Source organism: Panicum virgatum, chromosome 1K, assembly GCF_016808335.1.
Source record: "Panicum virgatum strain AP13 chromosome 1K, P.virgatum_v5, whole genome shotgun sequence".
NCBI lineage: Eukaryota > Viridiplantae > Streptophyta > Magnoliopsida > Poales > Poaceae > Panicum > Panicum virgatum.
The window spans coordinates 386,706-412,306 of NC_053136.1; the positions used below are offsets into that span (position 1 = coordinate 386,706).

The 25,601-nt window shown below is 48.2% G+C and overlaps 4 protein-coding genes and 1 pseudogene across 4 annotated transcripts; 2 read left to right on the top strand and 3 right to left on the bottom strand.

Moving 5' to 3' along the window:
• Positions 1–359: 359 nt before the first annotated feature.
• LOC120705061 (NDR1/HIN1-like protein 26) lies at positions 360–1,367 on the top strand. The gene has a single exon (XM_039989790.1). The coding sequence runs from the start codon at positions 508–510 to the stop codon at positions 1,195–1,197; it is 690 nt and encodes a 229-aa protein (XP_039845724.1). The 5' UTR covers positions 360–507; the 3' UTR covers positions 1,198–1,367.
• Positions 1,368–3,001: 1,634 nt separating this feature from the next.
• Positions 3,002–4,564, top strand: LOC120705980 (leucoanthocyanidin dioxygenase-like). Its single transcript, XM_039990856.1, has one exon. The coding sequence runs from the start codon at positions 3,094–3,096 to the stop codon at positions 4,213–4,215; it is 1,122 nt and encodes a 373-aa protein (XP_039846790.1). The 5' UTR covers positions 3,002–3,093; the 3' UTR covers positions 4,216–4,564.
• A 787-nt stretch (positions 4,565–5,351) lies between these two features.
• On the bottom strand, positions 5,352–6,952 carry LOC120706812. The gene has a single exon (XM_039991809.1). It carries the CDS (start codon positions 6,787–6,789, stop codon positions 5,731–5,733), a length of 1,059 nt encoding a protein of 352 aa, XP_039847743.1. The 5' UTR covers positions 6,790–6,952; the 3' UTR covers positions 5,352–5,730.
• Positions 6,953–13,555: 6,603 nt separating this feature from the next.
• On the bottom strand, positions 13,556–13,966 carry LOC120647557 (transcriptional regulator SUPERMAN-like). Its single transcript, XM_039924387.1, has one exon. It carries the CDS (start codon positions 13,964–13,966, stop codon positions 13,556–13,558), a length of 411 nt encoding a protein of 136 aa, XP_039780321.1.
• Positions 13,967–17,291: 3,325 nt separating this feature from the next.
• Positions 17,292–22,789, bottom strand: LOC120707552 (annotated as a pseudogene).
• Positions 22,790–25,601: the final 2,812 nt, after the last annotated feature.

Genomic DNA, 25,601 nt, shown 5'->3' on the forward strand with positions numbered 1-25,601 from the left:
GAAAGCAGCAACGAAGAAGAAAGCAAATTTAGTTGATCCAGGCATGATCCGGGATGGATCAATAATACAGTAGTATATATATAGTAGATGGGAACGGAGTAGAGAGAGTGAATGTTCCGGATGGATTCCACTAGCTTTTTCTCGCCTTGGTATGTGTATGTGCGTGTGCGTGTGCTTTCTTTTGTCTTTTATCTTCTCTTGTGCAGCGCGTATTATACCTACACGATTGCAATGGGAATACCTCACAATTCAATCCACACAAGGAATCCAGCTTTCCTTTTGGAAAAGAAGATAGGGACTTGATCTTCTTCTTGTTGTATGTGTTGCTACTTGTTAGCTGCTGTTAACACAAATGGTCTTGACTACAGTGTGCAATGTAGCTGCTTTATTATCTTCCGTGTATCACTCAAATGCCACTGAACTTTAGGCAGCATCTCTATCTTTTAAAAAAAAACTTAAGGCAGCATCTCATGCATCTCGTCGTCCCTGGCTCCACTTGATGGGTTGATGCAGCCTGCTAGCAGCTGCTACGGCAGCCGGCAATCGGAAGGGATGTCTCTGATCTCGGGTGATCCTGAGGAGCAGTCCCCCAGGGATTGCTCCAGGTCCAGATCATCCTCCTCCGCGAAGCACCGCCGCCGCCGTTGCCGGGTGCTCATCGCCACCTCGTCGACCGTAGCGTCGTTGGCGTCGCTTGCCCTCATCCTGTGGCTCACCCTCCGCCCTTCCAGCCCGCGCTTCTCCCTGCTCGCCGCCACGGCCACGGTAGACGACGCCGCCGCCTCCGCCAGCATCGTCGTGGACGCCGCCCTCGCCGCCCACAACCCCAACGCCCACGCCACAGCCCTCTACGGCCAGCTCCGGGCGACCGCCTCCTACGCCGGCGTGCCCCTCGGCGCCTGCGCGCCGCTGCCGCCGCTGGAGCAGCCGGATCAGGGCGACGCGGTGCTGTCGGCCCTGCTCACGTCGTCGACCTCGCCCCCCTCTGCGTGGAGGCCGGTTCCTGGCGCGCAGGCTCTGCTGAGGGTGCGCATCGAGGGGCAGCTCCGGTGGAAGGTGGCGTCCTGGGTGTCCGGCAGGCATGGGCTCACCGTGGACTGCGTCGCCGCCGTGGTGCCGTCGTCGTCTCCAGGGAAGCAGCAGCGGCAAGGGTCATCATCATCATCCCCCTCCCAGTGCGCCACCCAAGTCCTATGATTACCTTAGCTATCGATGTGATTATTGCAAATTATATATGATGAACCAGTAATGTGATGTAAGCTGCTGTTGCTTTACCAAGAATCTCTGCTGTGCCCAACTGGCCGATAGAATGGTTAAAATCTCCCAATTGGCCGATCAGAATGGTTAAAATCTCCTCCTTTTGCTCTCCTCCCCGCGTTGCACGGGAAAAAGGGCGACCCGTGTCGCTATTTTTCAAAAAAAGCTCTTCTATTTCTTAAAAATTACAACTAAACCCAACAAAGTAGATCTCTTAGTATCAAGTAGGCGTGGTAGCCTACAACTACTTAACAAAGGTTGGTACTCAATGTAGTTATTGTGCGCAAAGTAGTTTTGCAACTTATGCCCGTGGCTTGGGTGCGGCGAGGCGGGGCGGCGGCGGCCACGGTCGCCGGATCTGCCCTCCCTGGACCTCGGCTGCGGTGGGGCGTGTCGAAGGCGGTGGCAGAACCCGCGGCTGGGGTGCGGCGGGACACGGTGGCAGCGGAGCCTTATGCGGCCGGCGCGCAGCGTCGACGGCAACGTGCGCGGCCTAGGCAGCCGTGGTGGCGCAGCTGCTGCCCCCCCCAGCTCGCTGGGGTGCTGTGGCAGCGGCGGCCGCACCTGCGCCTGCCACGACCTACTGCGGCGGACGCTGCTCCAGCCCGGCTTTTGCTTCTGGCGACGTCTGGTCAACCTGCATGGTGGTGAGTTGGCAGCGCCATGGTGGCGTGCGCCAACAATGGTTGGCTTGGCCGTATGCCAACGTTGCCGCGTTGGCTGCGGCCATGTGGTGGCTCACCAATAACACCATGGTGGTGGGGCTAGTGACGTTGGCCGACTCTTTTTACTGCGTTGATGATGCGAATGAAAACCCATCCTTCCTGAGATGACGTTGATGGAGCCGTTGGTGTCATTTCCTTCCTGAAGGCGACGTCGAGCATTTCTGGCTCTGACTTTGGCTCTTGCCGGAGGCTATCGGCTTGGGCGTTGGTCAAGTATAGTTCATTCGGCATGGGTTGCTACGGTGAGGGTGCTTTTCTCTCTTTTCTCCCTTTTTTTAAAAAAAGTCATGTCCATGTTGTAGGTTGTGGTGGCTCTTGGCAACATCCCAATCCGACCGGGCAGTGTTCGCGGAGGCCCGGGTCGATGTCCTGATCCGACCGGGTGGAGTTTTTGTTGCAGCTCGTGTCGATGACCCTATCTGACCAACCAAAGTTGAGAGAGTCCCAGTTCCAACCGGCTGGTGTTGTGTGCTTGAGTAAGCCTAACGATATGCAATGATGGTTGTCATAGAGCATATTCTGACCTTTCAAAGATCTTGATCAAAGGTTGACAGAAATATAATGGTTGCGATGACATACGATCGTGTACTATATGTGGATGCTTCAAAGTTTTTGTGATATATTTGTTGACATGATATATTCATATTCGTAATTTCACATGTTGATGCTTATCATGATAATGACAACGATTATGCGTAGTATCTTAGCCATATTTATCTTTCAAATCGATATTTGTCCCCCAAATCATTGTAGGGCGGCGCCTGATGTTCTAGTTATACTGGAGGCTTCTTGTTGGTGGCAGTGGCTCGTGCTGCTGCTGCATGCGTTGCGTTCAACAACAAGTCAGTCCATCCACCGGTCAGCCTTCTCCTCTGGCTGATACCGTACCTACCAGTCAGAGTGAGACTGTCAGACAAGCAGAGGCTCCTCCTGATGATGAGTTAGCTGCAGCAACTCCGATGATCCTCCTCTGTCTCTCTCTGTATAAAGGAATGTGGATCCATCAAACAATACGTATAATCTATCTCTCTCTCTCTCTCTCTCTCTCTCTCTCTCTCCGCAACACACAAACCATTGATAGATAGTTGATACCAATACCAGTCACCGATCCATGGACATGGCGTCGACGCTGCAGCTGCCGGCGCGCGTGGAGGCGCTCAGCGGCCTCTCCGCCATCCCGCCCGAGTACGTCCGCCCCGCCGACGAGCGAGCCGACCTCGGAGACGCCTTCGACGTCCTGGCGCGCGACGACACCGGTACCGCGCCGCGGATCCCCGTCGTCGACATCTCCCCCTTCCTGCTCCGCGCCGACAACGAGGACCGCGTAGTGGAGGCCGTGCGCGCCGCCGCCGCCGACTGGGGCGTCATGCACATCGCCGGCCACGGCATCCCCGCCGAGGTCATGGACCGCCTGCGCGCCGCCGGCGCCGCCTTCTTCGCCCTCCCCATCCACGCCAAGGAGGCCTACGCCAACGACCCCGCCGCCGGCCGCCTCCAGGGCTACGGCAGCCGCCTCGCCGCCAACGCCAGCGGGCAGCGCGAGTGGGAGGACTACCTCTTCCACCTGGTGCACCCCGACGCCCTGGCCGAGCACGCGCTCTGGCCCGCGCACCCGCCGGGCTACGTCGCCGCCACGCGCGAGTTCGGCCGCCGCATCCGTGAGCTGGCCTCGGCGCTGCTGGCCATCCTCTCCGCGGGGCTCCTCGGCCCCGGCCGCGGGGACGCGCTGGAGAAGGAGCTCACCGGCGCGGAAGGCGACGACCTGCGGCTGCAGCTCAAGATCAACTACTACCCGCGGTGCCCGCAGCCGGAGCTGGCCGTCGGCGTGGAGGCCCACACGGACGTGAGCGCGCTGTCCTTCGTCCTCCACAACGGCGTGCCGGGGCTGCAGGTGCGCCACGCCGGCCGCTGGGTCACGGCGCGCGACGAGCCGGGCACCATCATCGTGCACGTCGGCGACGCCCTCGAGATCCTCAGCAACGGCCGCTACACCAGCGTGCTGCACCGGGGCCTCGTCAACCGCGACGCCGTGCGCGTCTCCTGGGTCGTCTTCTGCGAGCCGCCGCCGGACGCCGTGCTGCTGCGCCCGCTGCCGGACCTCGTCACGCCGGACCACGCGCCCAGGTTCACGCCGCGCACCTTCAGGCAGCACCTCGACCGCAAGCTCTTCAACAAGGCAGCTGCTGCTTGTATTGGTCACGACGAAGAGCAGCACCAGCAGAACGAGGAATAATGAGCCACCATCCCCATCGCCACCATATATTAATTATTATTGCATCATCCGGCCACGCATATATTTAATTATATTTCTTTTTGCAAACAATTTTATTTGAAAAAAAATTATCATGCACATATACGAGTATTCTTGTGCATCAATACCATGATCCAAGATATTAGTCCTTCCTCCGCCGGTCACGAATGGAATAAACATCGATGCTGCAGTGCAGGCCTCCACATGGTAACTTTGATCACTGTTACTTTCAATAAAAAAATATGTATCATTATGAACTACCTTTCTGTTACTTGTATCGTTTTCGAATATTGAAACTTTTAATAAATATAAGAGTTTTCTTCTCTTTGCACGCTATACTAGTAATTACTAATTTGATGCTTGCTGGAGTAAGGCCAAGTCCAGTGTTAATGGACAAAAGAGAAATGGCCTTTTTTTTATATACAACCATAAATAGGCTTGGCAAATCAACCACCAAAACTCTTTTTTATGAACTTGCACTATATTTGTGCCCACCTTCCTATTGCCTTTATCAGAGCACCCTAACTAAATCAAAATGTCGAAATCTCAGAGCTCGCTGAAAAACACAAACAAATCAAGGACTAAAATCTGGGTCATGCCCCCAGGGAATGCGGATCATGCAGCTGGGTAAGGTAACTATTGGTCAAATGAATGAGCTAGAACGTTCAGAGTCAGCTCATTCTGCAAACTGATGTGGTCATGCCCTCATATGATCAAATAAAAAGAAAGCCAAGCTTTTCTGAATGTGATCCAACCCAAAAAAGTGAAGCACCACAGTGGATTGCTGGTGAGCACGCATGTTCGTAATAGTCTCAATTTAAAACGAAACAATTTAACATATACTTGAAAATCATCATTTCAAGACCCCCAATCAAAAAGCAACCTACAAGCTCAAAATCAGAAGAAACAGCAGCCAACAAACAGCCAAGCTAAAGGGGGGCAAGTTGCAATACACTATGTTCGGCTGGCTGTGACTGATGGCTGCTGCTGATTTGCTGTGAGATAAAAGTAATACTGGCTAGCTGGTGGCTGGTGCTAATTTGATATGAGAGAAAAATACTTACCAGTGGAACAGAGTGAATAAGAAGAAAGTGCCACAACCGAAATTCCTCACCCAATTACTAGAATCCGTACATATTCAAATGGTCTTCACCAGTATATATGGCAACTTTACCAAAAAGCTCAGTGACATTTAGATCTGGTTAAAATATCTGAGTGACAATACGCATCTCAGCTCCAAGACTCCATTGACAGTGAGCTGCAAGTAGCTCAAGTATGGAATCACTTGGTATTATTAGTTCAACTACATCACATAGCTTCATCATTAGCCATGGCAGATTGACAGCGAGGAATGAACATTGCAATTTATTCTGCCTTCAACATACACATTACAAAAAAGAATGAGGACATATTATCAGCTTACCATGCTAGTTTACAATCTTGAGGTAATTTATATTAGTTACTGATTCAACTACAATATAGCAGCTCCAGCACTTGTCATTGTCGATTTCTTTGGGCAGCAAAGAAACCGGCAGCAAACCTGTGGTGGTTCTTGTGCGACGTGCTCCCGGTGCTGCTGCTTCTGCTTCTGAAAGGAGTGAGACCGGCATCTACAACTCTGGTAGGTGAAGAATAGTGAACGCTGTGGCTGCGGCGAAGCCAGCGGAGCCTGTCCTTGAGGCGAGGCTGGCTACGGTGGACATGAGCATGTCCAACAGAATCACCGGGGAGTGATATCTCAGAGGAGTCCATGCCATTCCCAGCTGAAGACACGGAGCGGCTGCCGTTGAGGCGAATACCTTGGGACTGCGATGAGGACGACCTTGCGATGTTGCCAGTGCCATTGCCGGGGTGGAGGGCGTACCTTGACCTGGAGGACTCGGAGAAGGACCTGCCGAGCAGATGCCCGGCAGGCTTGGCGAGGAGGCCCTTGATTGCCCACAATTCGTTCCACCTGCGGCTCCCCGTCCTCCTCTCGACCATGGCGACGCCATTGCTCCTTGCAGAAGAAGAAGCAGCGGCGTCGTTGGGGCAGGGATTAGCAGGCGCCACACCACCAGCAGCGGAGGTGGTGGAGGAGGAGGCATCAAGCGACTGGCGGGAGGGAAGGCAGGAGGAGTGGTTGGCGGCAGCGGAGGCGTCGCAGCAGGCGATCCATTCGCTGCAGGAGTGACGAAGGGATCGCTTGCGCTGCAGGTGAGGCGGCGGATCTTGGCCATCGCCGCCACTGGTGGACGGCGCGGCGTTGGTGTCCTCCGCCCGCTCCTCTCGTCCTTGGTCCTCTAGCTGGAAGAGGCGAAGGAGCGTGGTCCGCTCCGCCCCTATCCTCCTCCCCGCTGCCTCTGTGGAGCAAGGAGGCGGCGGCTCCTCCAGGTCGTCCTGGTGGAAGGGAAGGGAAGGAGGAGGCTGGGATGGGGAGGCCACACCAATTAGATTGGTAGCGTGGAGCCGGTCGAGGAGGCAGGCGGAGCAGAAGCCGGTGAAGGACGGCTCCGACGGGTGCTTGGGGCACCTCCTCCCCGACGCAGCATCGCCGTCGCCGACGCCATTGCCCATCCGGATGGGATTGGGTTCCTAGAGTAGCGAGAAGGCGTATTGGGGGCTCGAATCGGGGATCCCAGGCTACCCGAGGGAGGTTTGACCGGGGAAGGTTAGGGTTTTGACCGCCGATCTGTTCGAGTTGGAGGGAGGGGGAACGGGGGGAACGGCCAGGCGGCCTGCACCAGGAAGAAGACGAAGAGATAGCCGTTGGGGTCGCTCCTCCTCCGTTGGATCTGGATGGATGGATGGATGGATGGATGAGCATCGGGATCAAATCACCCTGCCTGCCATGTGGACCCGCAAAACATGTTTGGTATATATCCGCGAAAATAGAATATTTGCCAAACTATTTTGAAACATGTTGTTTTTTTTCTTCTGATGAAACAAGTTTTAGCACATATGTTAGTTATGTATGGATGATCTCTAGCACCTCTTTACTCTATTCTATTGGCAACCAGCAGCAGTGTTTTCTCTCACACCAAATCAGCACCAGCCACCAGCTCGCCATCAGTACTTTTCTCTCTCAGCAAATCATCACCAGCCATAAGCCACAACCAGCAGAACAGAGTGGCCCGAGTTGGTTTTCAAGCCAGCACTTCACTGCCAAAAGTTAGAACTTTCTCAATTTTTGAGGCTTAAAGATGAGCAAAAAACATAGAAATTTTGAAGGATTGCAATCTCATCAGTAAATTTCTATGTAACACTTGGAACAAAAGATTGCATCATATGAAATTGATTAGGATTCATTTGGGACGCATGAATCCATAGAAAATTTGGGTGAGACCTAGCTGAAGTTGCAGAGCCCGAGCTAGCTAGCTAGTGCTGCATGCCCTCAGGCTGATATATAGGAATGGGGATTGTACATACGTGGTGGTACTTCTGGTACACCAATGAAATGATACCACGACGACATTGTCATGGATGTGTTGCCTAAATTCAAGAGGGTTTTGAATAAAGCCTTCACAAATCAATGCTAACACAAGGAATTGGATGAATGAATACTAGTAGCTATATCTATATCTATTTCTAAAGCGAGTAAGGTTTCCACCTAAATTTTTGATTCAGTATGTCTAGATTTTTAGTTTGGCCGTCTTGTATCATTGACAAGTGAGACTTAATTCATCCCGTATGTGTGAGTCGGCCGGACCAGACCTCAGTTCACGACTCAGATCACGTCCATCATCCCCAGTCCATCAATTTGGGCAAAATCCCATCCAAGCCAGAGTTTCTTACGAGTTATGTGCGGTCATCATGTACATGGGATAAAACAAGACATGATGCCGGTGTTCCGGGTCACCGGCTAGTAAATTTGTGTGCGCGTTACAGAAACGGATGGTAATACAAGTAAAGACACGGAATTTTATACTGGTTCGGGCAGAATGTCCCTACGTCCAGTTCGAGCTCTCGTGCTTTTGTACTCAATTGTTTGCAGTAGGGGGTACAAACGGGCGAGAGAGAGAGCGAGGGTCCAAAATCTTTGGTTGTGTGTGTGTGTGTGTGTGTGTGAGAGAGAGAGAGAGAGAGAGAGAGAGTGCGGATGGGAGTGTGAATGTTCGGATTTCCTGCAAGGGGTACGCCTCCCCCGTTTTATAGCCCAAGGGGTGAGGATTTACACACACACAGAGAGAAGAAAGATGTGTGGTGTCGGTGTCCCGACCCGAGGGGGCCGGATCCCAACTAGTAAATGCTGCGTGATTCCTCGTCCCAGATGATGATGCAAGAGGCAACACAGTAACGCACGGTTTATCTTGGTTCCGGCCGCGGGGCCGTACGTCCAGCAAAGGGGGTGTGCGAGGGCACTGTATTATCTTGCACCCGGAGTGCTTGTAGTAGGGGATACAAGCGAGGCGAGAGAGGGAGGAAGGCTCCCAGGTCTCTGCTAGAAGAGGGGTTGAACATGGCGAATAGGGATGCCGGAGCGCAAGCGATGATGGATCACGTCTGGGAGCGTCTGAGCGTCCTCAGAGAGAGAGAGAGTGCTAGTACCAGAGAAAAACCAGAGAGTCCTGCTAAAGGAAGCCCGCCTCCTCCTTTTATAGTTACAAGGAGGGGCGGTGCACATGAGTGGGGCATGGAAGTCGTTGTTTTCCCCTGAATCGCGGGGGTACAGTGGTCGGACACTGTAGAAAGTACACTGTGGGAAGGCGGCGTGCGTCGCAGTCGTCCTGGATATCGTCCTTGGTCGTGCGAAGATCGCGCCGGTCGTCCTGCAGTGTACGTGCAGGCGGCGTGGTTGTTGCTGATGTATGGTCTTCTATATACGGCGTAGTGGCGTTCGGTGGGCCCTGCGGACTAGGGTCCTGCATGTGCCAGCGACAGCGGGGTGCGCGGCGGCCCCGGACCCCCTGGTCGGAGTGCGGGCGTGCACACTAGGAGGTCCGGGGGACGCGTGGAGGTCCCGGGCTCCTCTAGGGGGGAGGGCCGGGGCTCCGTCCGTGCGTGCTGAGCGCCCCTCTCGGAAGGACACGTGATGTCGCCGGACCCCTTCCCCAGTGGGAGGCGAGTCCGGATGGTCGGTGTCGGCAGAACAGTAACGGGAGCAGTGCCGAGCCTGTCTTGTCCCGCGTCGCATGTCCCACAGTGCTGCTACAGCCTCCGGGATGGCGGAGCGGTGACCGAAGTCGGCGGATGGGACCCCGATCACATCAACTGTTGGAGTGGCGGCTTGACGCCGCCTGTCCTGGGCGCCGTGGCGGAGTAGCTGGCTTTTAATGCCTTCGTACGGCGAGTGGTTGGGCGGCAGGGCCGTTTGTCCCTTGTGCCGAGGGGTGGCCTCGAGCGAGGCGGAGATGGCTTACCCGCTCGAGGGTAGATCCGCTATCCTCGAGCGAGGCGGAGATTGCTTACCCGCTCGAGGGTAGATCCGCTACCCTCGAGCGAGGATGAGACTGTCCAGCGGGCCCGAGAGGGACCCACGAGCGAGGCGGAGATCGTTCCGCGGGTTCGAGGGGGATGTGAATGGGCCGCACGCTGGGCTTCTTTGAGTCCTTTCCTTTCTTCCGAATGGGAAGCAGATCGTGGGCCTCCGTGGGCCCAGTTGCCTTAGCATGTGTTTGCGTTTTAAGAAGATCTTAGTACCCCGATTAGGGTGTCCCTAATCGTGGTACCCGACACGTGGGTTCGGGTGACTCCCGACCCTCGCTTGCTAACTCAATGGTGGGTTCTGTTGACTTATCTTGACTTGAGCTGTTGGGGGTGTCTTGTCCATACATTCTGACACAGTATCCACTGTAGCGTCGTGGGAGACGGGATTTCCGCCTGCCAGCCGGATTCCCGCCTAGTAGCCGCGTCCCCCATTGCGGGGCTGGCATTCCATCCCAACCTGACGTGGCGCACGTCCCTTTGTCACTGTTGATGGCGTCAGTCGGAGCGGCAAGACCGTGTCTCCGCCCAGACGGCGCGGGCTGACCCGCCGCCCACTCTGTTTCCGTACAAGAGTGGAGGACGGTCACGTCCCTGACTTCCCAGGGCCACACCGGCTACCAGCTTTTGACCGAGGGACTTCCGGTTTCCTAGAGACCCACGACCATGGGTCATGCAGGCCCTTCTGCGGAGGTCGGGCGAGGCGGAACTCCTTGCGTGAGGATCGGGCGAGGTGGAACCCCTTGCGTGAGGGTCGGGTAAGGCGGAACCCTCCCGCAGAGATCAGCCATGATGGGCCCCCTCCTTTGGGGGTCGGGCATCGGGCGAGACGGCACCCTCCCGAGGGGAGTGGGCCGTTCCCTCCATGCTGGGTCTTCTGGCCCGTCGAACGTTATGCTGGGCTCTGGTTGCTTTATATTGCCTTTATTATTATTATTATTATTATTATTATTCGGCCTGATTATTCTAATGGACTATGTTTGGGGTACCCGTTATCCTTATCCCCAACACATGATATACCCAAGGGGCTCAATATATATCAAACACCACAGCCTTTGGCTAAACCTTACTAGAGGGACCATCAGTTGATGACCTGCCACTTAGCCCCATAGCTATGGAGCAACTCGAGAGTTGAGATCTACGTGGGCGACAACATGTTGCTCGGTAATGACAAGGAAGTACATACGGAACTCGTCGAGTCGCCTACTTTGTCCTCGTCGTGCGTGCAGGACATGAACCTCTTTAGACTCGTGCAAAAAGCTTGCTATGAAATTATTCGCAAGCAGCTTGCTCACATCTGCCCGCTCGTCGTTGAGCTGCATGAAACCCCAACCGCGGTTAGAACCATGGCGAGTCACTACTACATAACATGTCTTTGGTCCTGCTCATTTGTCCCGGCCACTATTGGACCCGGGACCAATGAAAGATTTAGTCCCGGGTCCAACAGTTAGAGGACAGAAAGAGATTGGGAAGGAACTTTAGTCTCGGTTGGTGATTCTAACCGGGACTAAAGGATACTCATTGGTCCCGGCTGGAGGTCCCATCCGGGATCAATAAAATGCGGAACTTTTAGTCCAGGTTCTAGCCATGCACCGGGATTGAAATGGGAGTATTAGGCCCTGTTTAGTTTTCAAAAAAAAATTTACAGTACCCGTCACATCGAATGTTCAGACACATGCATGGAGCATTAAATGTAGTTCAAAAAATAACTAATTACACAGTCTAACTAATTAGCACGAGATAAATCTTTTAAGTATAATTAGTTCATAATTAGACATTATCTGTCAAGTAACAATAAAATGTGCTACAGTACCAAAACCAACCACTTTTCACCAACTAAACAAGGCCTTAGTCCCGGTCTGAGGCATACACGGGACTCAAAATGGGATACATTTTTTTTCTTTCTCCGCGCACGCCTCCCCACTACTTATCTCTCTCTCATCTCTCGATCTATCTCATCCTCTTCTTTTTTTTGAGACTTTAACCTGTATACCTTTATGTTAAGTGCTCTTGACCTCGTCATATCCCTATTTCTTTTAGTCGCACATGTATGTTTTACCGCCAACTTATCTTTACCCTTATACCCTTCGTCCATGTGCCATTAGAAGATAATGGGAGCAAAGCGCTGACAGGTGGGACTCAACAATGAAAATGACCCCATTGCCCCTAGGTACCTCTTTACTCATATTCCCAAGTAAAAAAACAGCCTCCCCCTTCCCCCTGATCGGATCGGATAAGGAGAGCCACGCGCCACCCCCCCTGCCGCCGCTGGCCGCGCCCTCCGGCCGGCCCTGCCGCCGGCCGCCCCCCTCCGGCCCGCTCCCCCCTCCGGCCCACTCCCCCTCCGGCCGGCCTCCATCCGGCCGGACCCCTCCGGCCCGCCCACTCCAGCTGCCCCAGTCTGGCCGGGTCCGCCTCCGGACGGATCCGTAAATTTGACCCGATGGTCAAAATTTCATCGAGCCTTTTCCTTCACTCAAAAATTCTATGGACGGATGAGAAATGGCATCACAAACATGCAAATACAAAGACGTCGCAGGCATGGGAATTCTGTTGCTGAAACTAAGGCTATTTCCAGTGGAGGTTTTATATGAGTTTCATGCACATAAAAAAATAGAATGATATGATCATTTTAAATGATGTAATGCTGGATTAATAAGGAGAGACATGAAATAGATTTCATCTAGATGAAACTATGTACATACGGTTGCCAACTTTTGATGAATTTTAGAATTAAATGTGATGAGACAATGAGAGTATATGAAATAATAAATATGAATCAATACATTGCCGAATGAGTTTCTTCTATAATTTCATTTGTGTTTCTTTGATGTGACACTCTTAAAAACAACAACAAAAATCATCCAGTAAAATTAGCCTAATCCTTGCTTGCAATATTGTTCCTTTTTTGCCTTGCCGTGGTTGGAAAGATAGCTTAGCAGGTGGGCCTCGGAGCCAGGCTACAAGTCCGGAGCGATCAACACTCACAGTTCTCTCCGCTCAGCTCGCCTGCCGTACGGATGCCGAATATTTTGCGAAACAGAATAAGATAAGATTAGTCTATTCCCTTCCCTCCCTCCCTCCCTCTCTCGCTCCTGGCCCACATCTTATTCTCATCTCTCTCCCTCTTTCAATAAATTTTTTACAAAAATATTTTATCTAGTATAGTAGAAGAGGATCTAAATGTGTCCTTGAAGAGGAATTGCGGGCACGGACCCACTTGTCAGATCTTCTTCAATTAACCCTCTCCTTCTTCATCTATTGTGCTTGACCCGCCCACGGTGATAGGCTCCTCATTCGCCCGCCTGCGCCTGCATCCTCGCCACCCTGCTTGCCACGATGCCCGACCGCCGCCCTTGTGTCTGGTTGAGCTGCACAAGGTATTTTTTTATTGACGTTCTAAAGAAGTTTATATGCTCTCATAGGGCTGCGCAAGGTATTTTTTATTGACATGCTAAAAAATAAATTTTTTATTAACAGGGCACCGGAGCCTCAACTTGCATGCTCCTCCGGTGCGTAGAGCGGTGTTTAAAATGGAAAGAGAGTATTTAAGCATCACTCTCTGCACATATTGTGGAGAGCGTCTAAGTAACTGCTAGTGATTGTAGATAGGATCAGGTCAATGACGGTACCTTTAGACCACTTCAAAATTGACATAACAATAATATAACATAATATAGCAATAAGCCACAAATTAAATAGCTAGCCAAAGTTTTGTACATGAACAAAGAGAGATGCCTACATGCTCCTTGCGCTGCGTGGGCTAACTAACCCTAGCAAGCCATCTAGCAGGTTACATTACTAGAGAACTAATAAATACGGTACAAGAAAACTAATTAAAATAGCATGCATGCAGGTTTACATGATCCAATGCATCATATCCATCCTGATCGCATAAATTTGTCGAAGCAAGCTAAGACTAAGAGACGCCGAGCCTAAGCTCAAGGTCCAGACCGCCGTCGTCCTCTTCCGGACCGCCGCCTGGAGTTATTGGAGTCGCAGCAGTGCTGCAGCTGCGCACCACTCCAACACCTAGCTCCAAGCTCACCTCCGCCGCTATTGATGTGCTGGCGGCGGGGCCATGGCGATGGTCGTACTGCGGCGGCGGTGGCGGATAGTTGAGGTTGGGAATCACCGCCGCCGCCGGCGTCGGTGCCCTGCTAGGGCGGCAAGCGGCCGGAGGAGGGGAGCCGTGCCTGAGCCTGGCCCTGTCCCTCCTGTGGACATTCATGTGGCCCCCGAGGGCCTGCGCCGACCTGAACTCCCTCTTGCAGAAGCTGCAGGGGTAGGATCTCGGCGGCCAAGTGAAGCTGCTGCTGCTGCTGGCCATGAAGCCGCAGCTGGTGTAGCTCCATGGCTGCTTGCTGCTGCTGCTTATTGCTCTCCCTCTCCATGGCTGCTAGCTAGCTTGGTGGTGTTGTGAGTGATGTGAAACGAATGAAATTGTGGTGCGTGTGCGTGGTAGCTAGCTATTTGTACTGCAGTCTTGCTCTGGTGGTTTCGTGCATATATATAGGCCGTGTTTAGATGTTTTGCAAAAAAAAATTTGTGATGAAATCTTACTAATTTGAAGTACTAAATGAATCATATTTACAAAACTTTTTGCACAGATGGTTACTGTAGCATCACTGTTGCAAATCATGGATTAAGTAGCCTCATTAGATTCGTCTCGGGATTTACAGCCCATCCATATAAAAAATTTTGTAAATAGATTTCATTTAGTATCTCATACATGTATCGAAATATTCGATGTGATGTTTTTTTTTTTCTGCGTTTACGACGTTTATGGCATTCATTCGTCAGAGATGCATGAATTGTTACACACTGATCGAGCAGCACTGCTATCATGGCGTTGTTGGACCTGCATTGACTGGACTGTCTCCCTCTCTCACACACACAGTATACAGACACAGGCAGGCAGAGTGCGAGGGAGTCCGGGCCGGGATCGAACAGATGACGGCACTGTAGACAAGATCATGCATTCATTCATGTGATACTGTAGACCGGATGGATCATGTTTCGTTCATCCTCGGTATCCTCGACTCTCGTTTGTCAAAGGTGAGCCGTGGAAATCTAATCTTTTCCCTGGATAACAAACTGCAGCACCTCTGCTCGAGCTCGACCGATGCGTGAAAACTGAAAACGAATGCTCATCCCGATTCCCAAATGGAACTGATGATCCAGTCAAACATTGCACTGACATCTGATGGCCGGCCGGTCCTGTGGTCGATCGTCAAAGATTGATGGCACATCCAAGGCTGTGTTTGGTTGGGGGAGTAAAAAATTTCATGGAAACTTTTTACATCTTTGACCAACTAATTTAGAGTATTAAATAAACTTTAATTACAAAACAACCTCCACAACCCCTCGTGTAAATCGCGAGACGAATCTAATGAGATTTTTGACCGCATGATTAGAGAATAATTACGGTAGCATCACTGTAGCAAATCATCAATTAATTACCGTCATTAGATTCGTCGCGAAAAGTTACACCCGTCCCTGAAAAGTTTTTGCAAGTAAACTTCGTTTAATACTCCATGCATACAAGATTTTCTTCTCGTAAAACGTGCACGTAAAATCTGCTGTAGTAACCATACACGGCCCAAGATTCTGTGAGGACAGGAACAGTAGGATGACCCCCCATTGCCGGCAATTCCTGATTGACGTATAGGGGCAACGCGTGCAGAGGCTTTTCATTTCCTCCGGGTCGGCCGACGTGACGTCCAGCAGCAGCCAAAGCAACTGGCCAAACTTTAGTTCCAAAATTTCTGTCTCCAAATTTTACTATTCATCTATCACATTAAATCTTTTGCCTCATGTATGGAGTATTAAATATAGATAAATAAAAAAACTAATTGTATAGTTTTGATGTACACGACGAAACGAATCTTTTGAGACTAGTTAGGTCATGATAGGACAACAATTACCACAAATAAACGAAAAATACTACAATATACCACAATGTCTGATGTAATCCTTGATCTAAACACAGCCTGTGAAACCCAAACCTGGTCATGGAGGTATGGGACAACGATGCACCACCCAAAATGTGTGTGTGTCTGTGGTGTTCATGTGCCAGTAGCCCAGTAGTAGTATGGCTGCTGGCTGGACTTTTCGCACCTCCTGAAGCATGACCATCTTGGTTATGGGCTTCTAGCTCTATGGAGCTATTCAACTATTTTGAAGATTTCGTGTCGAATTCGACTAGAGTTTTGAAAAAAACTAATAACTCATTAGTGATTTTCTATGGGATAATATACGAGTGGTTTGCGCTGCCGGATTCTACGGTCCTTTTAATTTTCCTCCTAGAATTTTCTCTAGATTATGCCAGTCTCAATGCATAGTTTTATTGCACTGTGACTAAGACTATAAACTTAGTAAGTATACCGGCTGGATTTCATGGGGATGATTGGATAAAACTCCTCTCTTATTCCATAAAACTCTCAATCATCTCTCCTCATAAAGATACTGCTAAATCAGCAAAATTGCAGTGGCATGTTAATTATGTGCACGAAACTCCTTATGTGGATCCCTTCTCCTTATGCGGCTACCTCACCGGTCTTTAGTGGCATTAGTGATGCGTGGAAGTAGATTACTCCACATCAATAAATTATTATCAATTATATTTCTTTGCCAGGAGATATTTGGTGGGTTAGTAGATAAACCATTTGCCACTATATCCTGCTTTCAACGGGCGATATTGTATAACCCAGGATATTGCTCTCGCGGTGTCCTGTTGCCTAACCACTTGTCCTCCTAATATCTAATTTATGAACCATCGTTAATGATAAATGTCCCAAACTGTAGAAATTCCCGTTTGACCTTCATATGGGAGTCACCACTTTTTCCATTGTACTTGCACAAGTGGTTTTGTTCCCAAGTATTTGTTCCTTAGGATTTGTCGCTAGATCCCATCTGTGGTTAGCTAACGGCACAACCATTTCTAAGCAAGGCTGTATTTTTTTGTCTCCAGATTATGAATTCCTAGCCTCCTTGTTCTTTAGGCTGACACAGGATATCCCATTTGGCCAAACGGTACCTCTTTTTATGTTCATTGCTTTGCCGAAAGAAACGAAATCTGAAGTAATCAAGTTTTTTGAGGATGCCTTTCGGAATTGCGAAAAAGACATCATATACATAGGCAGACTACTAAGAACTGAATCAATTAAGATCAGTCTTCCACCTAATGAGAAATTTTTGTCTTTCCAACTACTGAGTTGTTTCTTTCACCGGTAGTTTTTTTGTCCATGGAAAACCGCTGGCCGGATCCCCGCTCGGCCGCTCCCGCACGCCTCTTGCCGCCTCCCCGATCGCTCTCCTTTTCGGCCGCCACCTCCGCTCTCCTTTGGCAGCCTCCTCCTTCATCGTTGTAAGGCACCTCGTCACCTTTCAAAACCCTCAATTTTCATGCTCATGGCAAAGGTTTAAACAGCCCCTACTACCAAGAGATATATATATATATATATATATATATATATATATATATATATATATATATATGCAAATATATTCGTGCGTTACTATGGACAAAGATTGTATAACTAACAAATATATATAGATGCCCGTGCATTAATTTCTAGGCGTCTAAGTGATCGAGTCGTCGACAGAGAGCTAATCTGACTCGCATACAGGATGGACCAAGGTCCACATGTCGATGACTAAAAATGAAAAACACTGAATCAACTTGATCTTTTGCGTATCAATTCATAAACACTATCGTTATTTATGCATCATACAACCTAAAAGCCTTGGTATATATTTGTTGGTCCACCAAGATGCAAGCATTGACATGTTACAAATTTATTATGCATCAGCTTTACTATAAATTGCTGGGCAAAATTTTGTCTTGTATGTGCTTGGCTCGTATATGTCGCGCGTGCATGAGCTGCATATGGAGGATGACAGGAACAACTGCATCATGTACAGTCAGGTGTAGTTCTGGATTATCCTGGACAGGGACGAGTATGTCCCCACACACGCGCAGGAAACCCCGACCACGATGATGAATGAGCAAGCTGCTACCTGTGAACCAAAATAGATCTGATTATTATACACTAGTCTATCAACCTGTGCTTCCGCACGGGCTAGTTAGAGATATCTAATAATTATCTATTTCACGCTCTTTTTAACCAATTAAATATACTAATTTAGTACTGTAAAGATACATATTTATTATTATGTAATTATAATAAATGTGATAGATTTAGTTACTAACATTTTTTTTCTCACGTTGCATCACACATCCATATGTGTTTGATATATATTCAATTGAACACTTTGTTCGAGCTATGTGAACAGCATGAAAATTGGTATTCTTATCTCTTCTCTTATACATGAATATATGGTGACACACATTATGGTTAATATTTTATATAAATAATAGCATAAATAATATATTAATAATGATAGAAATAGTAATTTAGAATTTTATATTGATGCACGTTAAGATTTTATTATAATAATATAATTTTGATTCAGATTTTGGGTTTATTTTAACTTTTATTATATTTCATAAGTGGGTAATTTAAGGGGTTATATGATATTATTTTATAATGGCATAAGTGGGTAATTTATATGAAGATTAGGGGGATCACTTTAGATTATTTTTTATAATAGCAGAGGTGGGTAATTTTGATATATGTTTAGAGGGTTATTTTAGATTATTTTTTATAATGGCAGATGTGGGTAATTTTGATATATGTTTAGGGGTTACTTTAGTTTATTTTTATAATGGCAAAGGTGAGTAATTTATTAAAAAAAATAACAGATCCAATGGCTATTATGATTAGAGTTGCCGAATTGATGGCCGGATGTTTCTGATTTTTGTGAGAATTTGTAGAATTTCTCTATTTTTTTAGACTACCCACCTAGGATCCTAGGTGGCTTCACTTGTAGGCTTCAAAAGGAGCCTCCAATTAGTAATAGTAAGATACTTAAGGAGGGACTTGGATTACAATGTCTTATTCTACCCTGTTTCAAAGCAAGGCAAATCATATTCATATCCTCTACTTGATTTTTATGCTACTTCACTAAGGATACTGACAATTCTGCTCATATCATCATGAAATGGTAAGTAATATTTGCATATGCTCGTACCTGGTGCCAAGTCGCCTTTCTCTTAAGGATTGCCAAAAAGCAAGCGCAGGGTAGGATATAGGTCTATACAATGAAAAAGAATTTTAGCCTCACTGATTGATGAGCAAGGAATCATTCAAACATCTCTTGAGTTAACATATATATACAGATCCCTTACCACAAGCATCGTGAGCAAAGAACCAACCAAGGCCATCACGAGTCCTGTCAAAGCTCAAAAAACAGAGGTTACTTACCAAAGAAGGGTACAGATTGAGCCTTATGGTTCTACCAAATATGTCCATGAACTTACCAAAGAAGGGTACAGATAGAGCAATGAGGAGGGTTGACACCACCAGGGATGATCTAACCATGATTATGTTTGAGTACTTCTGTTGATTTGGTGGCAGCAACTCCTCCAAACTCATAGCCAGGGGGATTATGGTTAATGCATATGTGGTTATTCGTTAAGGACAGCTGTAGTTTGAGAACATAATAAATCATGTATCATATTCATATCATAAAAAAACATGTATTTTGGAGAATCCTTGTTTTGAGCTAGCTAAATATATATGCCTAAAAGAATGCTCTGAAATATACTGAGCAAATAGTTACAGAAACACACTTCCTCTGCTCCTTTTTGCGACTACACAACTTTCAATAAAATAATTGACACACCAAGGATATTTGGTTATTGGATTTGCCACCTGCAATAAGAATCGAGAGGTGGTATTATTGTCAGGGTTCAGCAAGATGGTATCAAACGTTTCAATAAAACGGCTCAAATCCGAATATCAGATAAGGACCTAATATCCCATACACTAAGCATACCAAAGGTTTAAGGACTTTTGACTTTTTAGAAAGGGAATTTAAATGGTTTAGGCAGCAATAATACCGTGGTCCAAACAGCAACCTTTGAAACCACTAAATTCTCTGGTAAGTTGAGTGTGAACTGGGGACTTTGTGGCTTCACCAAACATTTTGTATCCCATCACTGCAGCACCAGCAAACAAAATGGTAGAAAGCCCAATGCTGACAAGAAAATAAACCAAATATGAGTGCTACATTTCAAATAAAGATATGGGATATCGATAAGCTAATTACCAAGTGAAAAGGATTGAAGGGAATTGGTTGCGATTCTTCAGAGAAGAATAGATATTCGGAAACACCCCATGCCCTGAGTAGCAATAACCATACAATCCAATTGCAATAGGGATTCCAGGGAGGTTCAGCGCAGTTCCTTTGTTCTCAAAGCCAACATTGTCAACAGCACCTACCCAGAACAGGCAGATGACTCCAAGGATTGATGCAATGACACCTCCAGCTACAGACACATCAATGTTATGAGGAGCAACATGTGGTACATAGAGAATGTAGAGTGCATACTGAAATAAATGCAGAGCATACACACTGACTGTGTGGCATGCAATAGCCAAACAAAAGGCAAAGCAACACGCAAATGGATACCTGAAAGGTAGCTCAGGCAGCTAAGGTCACGGAGCCAAGTGGTCGACATGACTATGATGGTAGTCAAGATTGCGAAAAATACATGGGAGTTCAGTGTCAAGTTCCCAATGGTCAGGTGTGCATTGGGGAATAATTTTGATAAATTGTCGCTCTCCAATATCAGATACTCGATGCAACAGGCCTGCACAAAAGATTTGGATTGTTAGTCTTTAGAAAGCAAAAAAACACTATGTTTTACTTGCAACCTCCATAAAACCCTATACATATTCTGTGTATTCTATTTTACTGAAATAATAAAAAGTTTCAGGTGTGCGAACTGTGAACACCGTTGTGCCCTTCAGAGGCTGGTCCCAACTTATTATGTCAGTATTACATTGCATGGTCTTATAAGTGTCTAAGAGGTCTGTCCCTGGAACTCTAAAAAAGTGTATAAGAATTTGGCATTGTTTTGGTTCTTGTCTAACCCTAGCATTTGAACTTGAATTATCACAGCATGTAAACTAGCATGAATATAACCTAATCCTCATGTTGAACCAGGCTGATCTTTTTGGTTTCTTCTGAAGGGAGTTCTTATTTATTTTTCCTTGTGCTGTGGTAGCCTTTAGTGTTCATACTTGCATTGGCTAGTTCTGATTGAGATAGATGGTTGGCAATAAGCACTTACATATAGTTCCACATACAGGATTATCTGCAACAGCGAAGCAACAAACAAGGAAAAAGGTAAATTAGCACACAAAAAAACATTCCCCAACTGCACAGCATATTGAAAATGCGCAGAAATTGAATCACGGCCATTATTTATAATCTGAATGATGTTATACCGAGATAAGTATACGGCCGGTGGTGCCAAAGGCGGCATGGCCAATATCTGGGTATGTCTCTAGGCCCTCCTTGCTGTCCAGGCAACGGCGCAGGAGCACACCAGTATACCATGCTAGAAGAGCAAATAAACAGAGTATCACCAGTCCTACCCAGCCACCTTGCTTGATGGCATAAGGCGTTGATAGGATTCCCACTCCACAAAGAACATTTATTCCTGCATAAAAGCATGGTACGAACTCCATGAAAAGAACAAGAGGAATTTCTCATTCAGAGATGTAGGACATATCTATTGCAGCATTCAGGATAAATATGCATTTATTACCAAAAATTCAAACAACAAGAAGGCCTTTGAGTCCCAAGCGTATTGGGGTAGGGTGGAGGTGAAACCCAACATGAACCATCACCAGAAAGAAATAGCCCAAACAAACTATTGGACATAAAGTACAAAATGGCATTATTGATAAAAGACCGACCAAACTTTTAGTCTAGACATTTCAAATAAAAGTTAATCGACAACTCATTTTTTAAGGGGGAAACAATTGACAAGTCTTTATGCTTTGCACTTAAGACCGCGAACCACATGGCTAAGTAGAGCTGATGCAAACATATGCTGAAGTAAACAATTGTTTAGGTGATCCCATCATGCTTCAGTACTTAATATGAAACGAAATGGTACAGAATGTGAAGCCTCAACTATCTGAAAAAATTAGAGCTTTCGGATAATAAAAAGAAGATAATAATTGCAGGGCCTTGAACTTGTGCATGTGTAAGCTACGGGCACATCAGAAGCTAGCTATCAGGAAAGTACAAACGTTTGGATGCAGCATCAGTGCATTCGTTTGGTCTGTGGGAACTGTGAGTAGAGGTTCAGTAAATCCAGTACGGAACGATGGCACATGACAAGAATAATTCTGATGCTGGGTTCAGAAAACAATGCAAGGAAATGATAAATAAATATAGGTGCTCACCGTTGACCACTGCCTGGGTGTAAGAGCACTTTTGATAAGGAGACACCTCATGAGCAACCAGCAGTGGCTTTTGATCCTCAGGGATTTGTTGCAAGGACGGTTTCCTCGAGGGCAGAAGGTACAGGGAACTCTTTTGCGTTTCTTCCTGCTGCTGCTGCTGCAGGCGATCATCACTTGCGGTGGGGCGCAGGAGTGGCTTGACAAGATTAGAGATGATTTCAGGGGTTTTACCCCGGAAAGAGTTGGTGATGAAGGAGTTGGAGAGCCTGCTTAGAGTTGGGGTCCCTAAGAAGCTGAGATTTGGAGATTGCACTGCACGCTACTAAGGATGTCGATGGATTGCCTGTCACGTCAGTCAAAAGGAGATGGAATGCGTGATTCAAGTGGCGTCATAGTACAGTATATACCAAGAAAGCATAATAGAGATTTTAGAAGCAAGGAAAGATTATTGCGGACCTGTAGCTCTGCGGCCATTGCTGGGTGTAGGAGGAGGCGGTGGGCGGGACGCGCGGGGTGGCGCAGGGGGAGGACGAGTCGGAGCCGGAGTCGGAGCCGGCGGCGGCGGATGGTTGCTGGGATTGGGGGTGGTCGTCGTCGTCGCTCTCGATGATGAGGCTGCGCTCCGACACCGAGCTCCTCATCTTGTGTGCTCTGACTGATCCCCCTCGTCTGCGTCTGCGTGGGAACCACTCCCCTCCCTCCGGAAGCTAAGCTGGCTGGTTGCTCTGACCCTTAAAATAACCCACTTGGAGCTGCAGCTGATGGCCATTCCATTCACCGGGGGCAGGGCAGGCCATGACTGCAACCTGCGCGCGATCTCATCTCATATAGGCGCTGTTTAGTTCTTTACATGTAAACGCAAAAAACCCGTAAATGCATTAAAGTGAAAAGGAATCTTGCTAATTTGAAGTACTAAATAAAGTCTATTTATAAAACTTTTTGTATGGTTGGGCTGTAAATCGCGAAACGAATCTAATGAGCCTACTTAATCCATGATTTGCAACAGTAATGCTACAGTAACCATCCGCTAAATATTGATTAAACATGGATTAATTAGCATCATTAGATTCGTTTGGCGATTTACGACACATCTATGCAAAAAGTTTTGCAAATAGACTTTATTTAGTACTTCAAATGACCAAGATTCTTTTGAAATTTTTTTGCAAAATGAACTAAACAGACTCCGATCTGATTCCACCCCGTCCCATCCCTGAACAAAAATATGGATCCGGCTGGGCTGGGCTGAAAGGTGAGGTCGGCCATTGCATATCAGATTCAGATTTACTGCTGCTGCTTCTTCTTCTTCCAGTCCACTACTAGATCCAAACTGGTTAGGGAGTGGAATTTGTCTTTCTTGCTAGGCTTGGATCCTACAGTAAATGGCAAGTATGCTGCTGGCTGCACTGCACATGGCATTCAGCAGCAACAGGCAAATCATATTCCATGCATGCACTCTGACTGCTGGGCCAGATTTCCTACCTAGGCCGCAGTGGGCTTTGGGCGCTCCAGGAGGCATGCACGCGGTTTTTTTTTTATTTTTTATTTTTTATTTTCGTTTTTTACAAAAATATATTTTCGTGTTTGAAATTTACATGAATATACCCCGGTCGCCCCGCTGCCGGGCGGCCGGGACCTGGCCGCTCGGCAGCCGGTTGGCAGGGGTTTATCTGCAAAAAAAATCGACAAAAAATTACGCCGAGATCCCTGAAGGACCGGCCCCCCGGCAGCGGGGCACCTGGCCGCCCGCCTGCAGGCCGACCGGCCTCGCAGCTGCAGGGGCAGGGCGGCGCAGGCCTTGAGATTCACGAATGGATGGTGACCCTGTGCTGAAACGCTGAATAGTCGTCGTCCTGCTGCCTGCGTGCATTGCGTGGCGCGATGTGTTGAGACTTGAGAGTAGCGCCGCGTGGGCTTGATTTGGTCGACCCCACCACGTACTCCGTTTCAACCAGAGCAGGTAGGTTGGTGTGCCTTGGATCTCTCATTTATTCCCTGCTCATCGTCCGGTCCGATCCATCATCAGTTACCCTTCTTCGGTCCATCGGAGCTGGAGATCTCAACTTGTGAAGGTGAAGCTGTGATGCTGAATTTCTAACACACCAACCACGAGCAGGACCGCTTCTCTCTCTCCGGCTGTTTCAGTATCACAGCTCTGCGAAATGCAAATGCAACCCCTGTATATGAGGCTTTGTTTATTTCCACCGTAGTTGCAATGGGTTCTGCCATACCACTGCATGTCTGATGTGTGTTTCATTAACGTTGTATTATGATGTAATTCTTATAGTTTACATTGTGTAATGCAGTTTTTAGTTCTTAATTCTTACCGTTATATTTGATGTGTGGTTCACAGTATTCTAGTCTCCTGAAAATGTCCGAAAATATTAAAGGCAAGTTCGAAGATTCACTAGATTGCTTGTGCGTGCGTGGCACCTCGGCGCCGTGATCTGTGGTGCCAAGACGTGTTATCTCGGCGCTGACCCCCAGGGTCTATTTCTGCAAAAAGTTACAAAAAGGGCATATATGTGAAATTCTTTCGCGAAAAGGGCTAAATTGCAAAAATTACGACCGGTCGCCCCACGGCTGGACGGCTAGGGCCGGCCGCCCCGCTGCCGGGCGACCGGCCCCCAGGGACTTGCGCACAATTTTCTCTGCGAATTTTTTTTCAGAAATGCCCCTGCCGCCCCGCTGCCGGGCGGCCAGGTCCCGGCCGCCCGGCAGCGGGGCGGCCGGTGTATATTTCTGTAAATTTCCAAATCGAAAATATATTTTTGTAAAAAAAAAAACCGCGGCATGCACCCGTTTCTGCATGGCCCAGCACATGGCATTCCCGCATTCCAATATCTATTATTTTGTTTTACAAACTTGACTTGGTTAGGGCGGGCCTACCTTAATTCAAGGGTATTCAGTTGAATACCCTTTATTTTGAGCAATTTTTTATATATAGATAGTATATACATTTCTAGGTATTCAAAATATGAAAAAGATACGTAACAGATTGTCAACCTCCTCTATTCCGGCCCTAAAATAGTACTCCCTCCGTCCCAGAATATAAGCATTTGTTGACTTTTGCTGATCACGTTTGATCATTCGTCTTATTCAAAAAAATTTATGAAAATGTAAAAATAATTATGATATACTTAAAATATATACGATGATAAAACATGTCATAACAAAATAAATAATATTTTCACAAATTTTTCGAATAAGACGAATGGTCAAAGGTGAATCACGGAAGTCGATAAATGCTTATATTTTGGGACGGAGGGAGTACTGTCTCCATCTCCCTCCTCTCCTACACGACTGCCCAGAATGGCTCAATTTTGCACCAGGTCCACCAAGAGCCCAGCTGCTCCCCATGCGGCCATGCCCCTGCCCCCAGCTCCCATCGTTGAATACACGGCGGCGCGCAGGCATTACCGAGCAGTGAATGGCAGCCAGCGGTGGCCAAGTCCGCCTCCGCGGCGGCCGGCGGCAGCCGCGCGTGCACACGTTGGCCTGCAGGTGCGCCACGCCTCCACGTTGGTCGGCGGCGGCTGAGTCCGCACCTTCACAGCGGCCTGCGGTGGCTGAGTCCGCACCTCTGCGGCAGCCGCGCATCCATGCAAGGGTGCCGCGCCTCCACAATGTCCGGTGGCG